Genomic DNA, 7,792 nt, shown 5'->3' with positions numbered 1-7,792 from the left:
TTCTTTGAAAGCAGACTTTTGCTCCAGAGAAGCTAAGAGAGGACAAACGCCCCAAGAGCAACTAAGAATGACATTTTTAAGGAGCTGAAGCCTAGAGAGGAACATCCTGGGATAAAGTCATTTTGAAAGCAGAGCTCCAGAGCAGAAGCCGGCCACTTGCCTTCCCAGATAACAGAGGTTTTCCTGGCGCCATTGGCCATCCTCCAGTGAAGGTACCGGATTGTTGATGCATAACCTTGGACACTTTATGTCCTTAAGACTGTAACTGTGTAACCAAATAAACCCCCTTTTATAAAAGCCAATCCATTTCTGGTGTTTTGCATTCTGGCAGCATAAGCAAACCAGAACACATAGCCATACAGCTTTTATTGTGTGACCATGTGATAATAGAGGGGCTAAGGGGTATGGGATGTTTTGGATGTTCTTTTCATTTTTATTATGTTTTTGGGGGTGCAATGAAAACGTTCTAAAATTGTGTTGATGAATGTACAATCATATGATGATACTGTGAGCCACTGATTGTATACTTTGGATGGATTATATGGTGTGTGAATATATCTCAACAAAACTGCAGTTAAAAAAGTGAATTACATGTTTTATTTTATTTCTATCAAATATTTAATTTAAATTTTGGCAAAACTCTAGTTTGGAGATTACTTACAGAATCGTACACTAATTCTAAAACCCCCAGAGAAGATAAAAGTCAAAGTATTTATTTGTTTGAGTTTAAGTGAAAGTCAGGCAGCAAAGTTTTGTACATTTAGTCTAGTGTGTAATACTCCCACACTAGAAATCAATCATTGTTATGGTGGCTTTTATAGGACAACTTAAAATCGGTAAAAAAATTCCTCTCTTTTACTCTCTAGGTAGAGGACAGGGTTATTTGCTCTCTTGAATGCCACACACACCTTTTGAAAACTGTTTGCTGCCTCTTGGAATAGCTCTAGGGCGAGTTCTAATTTACATCTATTTATTAGGGTGAATCTGACTCTTTGAGATTCAGCCTCAGTCTCTGTATGAATCACACACAGGATTTCACGGAAGTAACTAGAACTGTAACCTTCATTCTGTTGTTCTCTTTTGTGGATGATTTCTTTAACCCTTTTCATAATTTGAGCTGTCTTATTTATAATCTCTTTTTTGAACTCTTCCACAGAAGGTTCAAATACTTGGAACTTTTGAGAGGTGATGGCATATTTAGAGGAATTGATAGAAAATGTTTGCTTCCTATCTATCACAATACCTAACTTTGTTCACAATATTGGGCTGCTGTTTAAAATGCTCCAGGAGAATATTCTTTAACTCAATATCAATATCAGGATCCTCAACAGATGGGAGTTTGGGGGGCAAAAGAATGGAGACATGCTCTGACCAGATCTTGTTGAACATCTCCCTCAGCTCCTTATGTAATTCTTTCTCAGTGGGGGATCCAGACACCTCCCTTATTTTTTCTAATAACTTATGTTCAAATTTTATTTTTTTCTCCTTCAAAAGGTCTTGTATTTTCTTTCCACTAATTAGATCCTTGTATTTTCTCATGGTTTCTACTAAAAGGTCCTCTTTAAGATTCTTCAAATCATCTTTAAATCTTTCTTTCCACTGGGCCAGTATTTCTGTCTTCTTGAAAACACCTCTCAAGTTCTTGCTTCATGGCTTCATATTTTTTTGTAACTTGATTCTCAACTGAGCTTCTCTTGAGCTCCTCAACTTCTGCATTCTGAGCCTCGTTGTTCAGCTCTCTCTGGGAGTCCAGTACATGGCTTCTCAGTTCCCAGGTCCAGCTGTTGTACATGGTCTCCAATTTATTCATAGCCATGACCTCTTGAGTGTTTCTGAAACTGAAAATGAAGTTCTCGTTTACTAAGGCCTTCCACAAATCCCATTTCCGGGCTTTAAGCTCTGATATCTTCAAAATATTTCCCCTGGATTCTTTTTTGGCATCCTTAAGAATCCTACTTCTCAGCCCCTGGACATTGTGGCTATAGCAGGGATTGGGTGGAGTCATTGGGGGATAACCTTCCTAGAGGTGAGCAAAGTAATAAACGTGGGTCTTGGTATCAAACTTAATGACGTCACTGAAGTGGGATATATCTGAGCACTGTTCATGTTTGGCTGCAGCAACTGCCATTTCATCCAATCTCTTTTGTAGCCACCTTTGCTTTTCCATACTTTGATTTGTATCTATAATTTCTTCCACATTCTGATGAACAAATAGGCATCTTGGGGAGATATTCAGTTGTTTCATTCTAAGAAAGGCATGTACAGATATTTGCAGAATATCTTGTATTTCTGACAGATCCTTCCCACAAATATTGATTAGAGTTAAGTTTCCAAGTCCAATGACAAAGGTTGCCAGCTCATTTTCCTCATTCTGTGATTTGTTGATGAGCTGTGAGGCCTGAAGTCCTTCTGTGTCTGCAACCAGCACAAAATCAAAGTCCACCTCTTCTCTGAGCATCTCTTCCACCTTCATGAGCTGCATATAGGCCCCCCATGTACATCTCCCAGCACTGAGACTGAATTGTAGCCCAAACATTGCATTCAGTAGAGTGGACTTTCCTGAGTTCTGCAGGCTAAGGACAGAGAGAACAAACATCCGTTTGTTTCCAAGTTTCTCAGAGACCTTGTCAAAAACAGCAGCCACCCACTTCAGGGGCACATAAGAAGCATCCCCATCTATCAGCTCTATAGGAACTCCAGATATCATCAGGTCAGCAGCCATTTGGGGTAGGGAGAGAAATAGCATATTTGTTTGGGAGGAAGCTTCTTCCAGAGCTTCGTAGATTTGGCCAGCTTCTCTCAGGAGATGCTCAATTCCCAGAGTGGAGTCACTGATCTCCTTGGAAACAGCTTCTAGCTCAGCCTCCCAGGGCTTGAGGGAGTCTCTCCTTGACTGCTTCTGCTTCTCTGCTTTTACCTGAGTCAAAAGGGAACTATGCCTCTGATAGAGATTTTCTAATTCTCTTGTGGTCTGTTGGTCCATTAACATACTCAGTCCCTGCAGAAAGTAGAGCTCTGTGTGGGTCTCTGGGTGTGACTGAAGACTTTCAAGCAGAGACTTCACCAAGTCATTGAGGACAATGACTTTGTGATACTGTTCACAGTGTATTTTTTGCTTTTCCTTTCCAATGTCATTCTTGTATTGTTCAATGGTCCTGTTTCCTTTTTCTCTCAGCTGATAGATTTCCTTGTCCTTCTTACACCAATCATGCCATTAACCCTCCCAGAAGGGGTAGAAACTTTTCCTTTATCTCAGATAATTTCATTTTTCTCAACAGGTCCAAAAAGGTATCTACTTTTCTTCCTGCTTCTTGGCGGTCTCTTTGATCCTCATCAACAATAAATCCATGCTTCCTAGCAATGTTGGCACAGTTACTCAAAATGCAACGAGATCCGGAATCCTTCAGCATCTCTGTTCATGTAGCTGTAAGTTTATCAGCGAATTCTACCTTATTTAGATTCTTGATTCCAGTTCTCACTTTGTGAGCAGAACTCTTATCCACAATACTCTCTACATTTTCAAACAAACAGATGAGAGGTTTGGGTGAATTCCAAAATTCAAGTAGAATGGGTCTTTTCATTTTATCAAAATCAAAGTTGGCAAGAGAATGACAGTGACTGAGAAGACCTCTTGCAGGAAACTGACCTGCCTCTCATATGTTTCAGCATTTCCATGGAGACTGATGAAGGCAATACAGTTTTGAAATCTGTCCTCAGCTCTCCCACCTGGACAGAACCAGCAGATTTCTACCATACCTCCCATCAACAGACAGCTAGTGTTACCTTCCCTACAATGGTGGTGGAAGAAATTGTCATGTTTGCACTTACTCCGGAGTGAATTCAAAATCTGTGATTTGGAATTAGAGACAAAATTTCCAACCCTTATGAAGGACACAAGGTGTATAGGTTGCCAACTGATCAGCTGGTTACTATAATTCCTAATTTTTTCTCCCATCCTATTATTTCCACCTCTCTCCAGCTTTTCCTGACTTGCCTGAGGGACCAAGGAGGGAATTCAATTTCAGAATTGCAGGGGTTAGGCACCAAAAGTGGGAGTGCAAATTGACAAACTGAAAGTTTGTTTAAAATAAACTGTTGTGTAAAATCATCAGCACAGTGAAAAATTGCCATTTGTATGTCCATTGGGTGGATGCAAGTTTGTGCCATGGTTGAATGTGTTTCTTTGATAATGAAAAAGTCTTCAAATGTTGAGAACTTTCTTCCTGGTTCTGTGGTTTTCAGTGTCTGAGGCAGAGTAGATTTTGTATCTATATTACCTCTATAAACTAGGTATCTGAAATGGTAATCTAATACCAACAGTTTCTGTAGGAAAAAAAATGGTAGCTCCCCCTCAGCTGTTGGTTGAATGCCATGGAAGGAGATCTTATTTATCAAAAGTGAATTGATTTTGCTCATCTTCTTGGGGTAATAATCCTCCAGATTGAGCTGCCTGATTAAGTCATGAAAATGTTGATTTTTGGCTATTTCCTTATCATTACTCTGTTGAGGATCTCTGGGATAAGGAGCAGATTCACTGGATCCTTTCTTTGCAGAAAAGGCATTTTGAAATATCTAGAAAAAAACCAGAAACAATGATAATGGCTATTATCATTCTATAATAAAGAAGCTTAGTTCATAGTTAAGTTTATCATTTATGCATGCATAGATACTTCCATTACTTTTCCAAAAATAAATTGAATCCTTCCTTGTGCAAATGGGCTTACCAAGGGATCAAGTATAATACAGGATTCCACCTTGAGGGCTTAATACTTAATAATGAGAGAGATAAATAAGCAGTTAACTGTACTACACTATGATGCAAGTCTTAAGATACAGAAGCAAGTTCAAAATGTGTTGGCAACACATTTGAGGAAGTGATTAGATCTTCCTGAGATGCAAAAGTGAAGAAAGACTTTGCCAAACTGGTAGCAGATAACCTTTGAAAGGGACAGGAGGAAGACATAATTTAAAAAAAGAAATAGAAAGGAGCTCACCACAGGATAGATATTGTGTTAAGTGATCTGCACACCTTATGTCATCAGGGAGTACAGAGGATGAGTGGTGGCATCTTAGATACAGGGAACAGAAAATCAAAGCAAAGATGTGTGAAAGTTGGGTATGTTTAGGAAACATACAATAATCTATTATATTCAGGCAGAGGCAGAAAATAAGGCTAGTAAGGAAAACTGAAGGAAAAATGAATTAAATTTTATTTAGTAACTGTCAATTTTCATAATGCCCCCATTATTATTATTATTCCCATTTTGGGAATGGCTTATGAAAATTGAGCAATATGCTCATAGTCATACAGAAATGAACAACAGAGCTAGGAGTCATAGCCACGTTTTTGGAGTCTTGTTCTTCTCTAAAACACCTTAGAGGCATTTTGGTATGGAAATGATTATCTTACATTGTAGCACACGGAATCCAGTAAGCCTCTGAGATTTTGAGCATCCTTATGACCTGGTGTTCCATTCCTGAGCAAAAATATCTGCCCCAGGAGGAATTACAGACCTTTGGTATCTTTCGTTGCCATTTATCTTCATCTGGTCCTACTTCGTTCCCTTTCTTCCTCTTTGTCTTTCCAGCAAATTTTCCAGTGGAACATTCAGCTTTGGAAGGAAAATAATGTTAATCATTCTCATGAATAGAACACCAAAAAGTCAGAACTGCTGTGTTGTTCAAGTTTAACCCCCTTCACACCTACAATCACTAAATGGACAGCAGCAGTTTTACATCCACAAATTTAGTATTAGTGACTGTTTCCTAGATGTGACCTAAGATATGGGTATTTAAAGTTGTGGGAATGCTGATAAATAAGAGTAATTGGCTCATGGGATGAGATGTATGCGTGTAAAAGTTACACAAATTGAGTAGTGGTCAAATAAGGGGCAGGGGTAAAGGTAGCTAAGCATTGCTGAGAAATAGATTGCTATTTATGCAGAGGCAATCAGTCATTGCATATTTACTGCCTTGGGAATATGGTGGGAATGGCTCTCTTCTACTCCCATATTTTCAACTTTTGTTGAGAAAAGAAATCCAAGTAAAATGGTAAAAATTTTTCAAAAAAGGGACTTTCCTGAGAATGACAATTTTTGCTAGAAATAGTGATTTAAAGCAGTCAGATGTCTTTCTTTCATATTACTTTTCTTTGTAATAGCACCACCACCCACCAAATCACCCAAGCCTGAAACCTGGAAGTCATTGACACTTTTATCTTCCTCATTCTCAAACATCAAATCAATCCCTAAACCCTATTAGTCTTCCTACTAAATTTCTATCTAAAATATCTCTATTTTTTTCTATTTCCACTAACACTGATCAAGTCCATTCCACTCTTATCTATTCCTTATGTTACTCATGTCTCTTAGCTCCCAGCCTCCAGTTTCACCTTTAGTCTTCATTCAATTCATTTTCTGGCATTTTTAAGAACTCAGATCAGATCACATCACTCCCCCACTTCAGACTCAGAGCTTCCACTGTCCTCAGGAGAAAGTTTAAACTTCTGAGAATAGATTACTACACTCCTCACGATTGGGGCTTTTTACATATCTCCAGTTGGAAATTTTGACCCTATTCACACCTTTTTCAAATTACCTTCTTGTCACACTGAATTTATTTATTTATTCTAACATGGCCATAGAGACTGCTCACAATCAGTACCTGATTGATATGAGTATATAAAAGCACCCCCATCCCCTCCCCGGGTGGGACCACTCTGGTGACTTTCACGCTCCAGGGCTTCCCGTGGGGTAAGGCAGAGGCTAGACTTGGGCAGAAACAGCTCTGCTGAGCTATTTTTCCTTTCATCTCCTGGTTCACTTCTTCACAGGAGACCTTCCTGAGTGGTAACCCTCAGCATAAAAGCCAACTCTTTATGTGATTGATAAGACTCTTCAACATTCTAAACTGACTTTAGAAGCTCTAAAAAGCCTTCCTGAACTTATAACCCTGAGTGAGATACTCATCTTCTTTGCACCCATATATCCCCTTTACTTAATTTCCTCATAGCATTGATCTTACAACATAGGAAATACCTATTTTGTATTTCATTTCCCTCTTTAGATTTTTTTTTAGTAGCAGGGACCAAATCCCTTTTAATTCTCACTGAACTCTTAGTATCCGGTTGAGTGCCTGGCCTGGATCCGAGCTTAAGGAATAATTACTGAATGCATAATGTGGGCAATGGGCCTTGCCCTGCAGTGTTATCAACATTAAGAATGGTAGGCATTGCTGGCCCTGGAGGTGCCCTTCTCAGAGCTACATGGGAGTAGGACCAGAAGAGGATAAGGAGGTGAATGCCTCCAGGCAACTGAAAGCACTTATTCATCTCCCAAAATGGTCGCCAAGAATAGGGTTAGGGTCAGAAGTCCTATAGTTTATCATTTCTCCAGCTCTTGGAAGAGAGCCAGAGGCAGGCCATATGTTGATCATGGCAACACCCAATGCATGTATGTGTATGTATATGTAAAATGTGTGTGTGTGTATTTGTGTGTATTTTTTAACCCCAGGTTAGAGTGTTGTCTTAGATATGCAAAGAGAAAATTCCCATTCAGAAAAATTTCTAATGACATTGGGAATTAGATACAGAGAAGATACAAAGGTGGGGATGATGAACTATATCTAGGGAGGTTCGAGAAGGCTCACAGAGTCAATGTATTCACTTACTACTCTTTAAAAAAATCATCTGTGACGTCCCAGATAAGGTGCTAGGCATGGGGAATAAGTAATGCATAAAAAGCCCCATGAAACACAATGCCTGTTATACATTGGGTTGCCCATGTATGTGTTG

General features: G+C 39.2%; 1 protein-coding gene across 1 annotated transcript; it reads right to left on the bottom strand.

The window, feature by feature from the left end:
- Window positions 1-827: 827 nt before the first annotated feature.
- Window positions 828-3,816, bottom strand: LOC119537001 (interferon-induced very large GTPase 1-like). The gene is given in 4 exon segments (XM_037839639.1): window positions 828-1,253; window positions 1,255-1,618; window positions 1,620-3,193; window positions 3,784-3,816. Coding segments are annotated over 4 exon segments (2,397 nt in total).
- Window positions 3,817-7,792: the final 3,976 nt, after the last annotated feature.

The sequence above is a fragment of the Choloepus didactylus genome, chromosome 6, assembly GCF_015220235.1.
Source record: "Choloepus didactylus isolate mChoDid1 chromosome 6, mChoDid1.pri, whole genome shotgun sequence".
NCBI classification, from domain to species: domain Eukaryota; kingdom Metazoa; phylum Chordata; class Mammalia; order Pilosa; family Megalonychidae; genus Choloepus; species Choloepus didactylus.
This window is presented reverse-complemented; position numbering and strand designations above follow the sequence as displayed.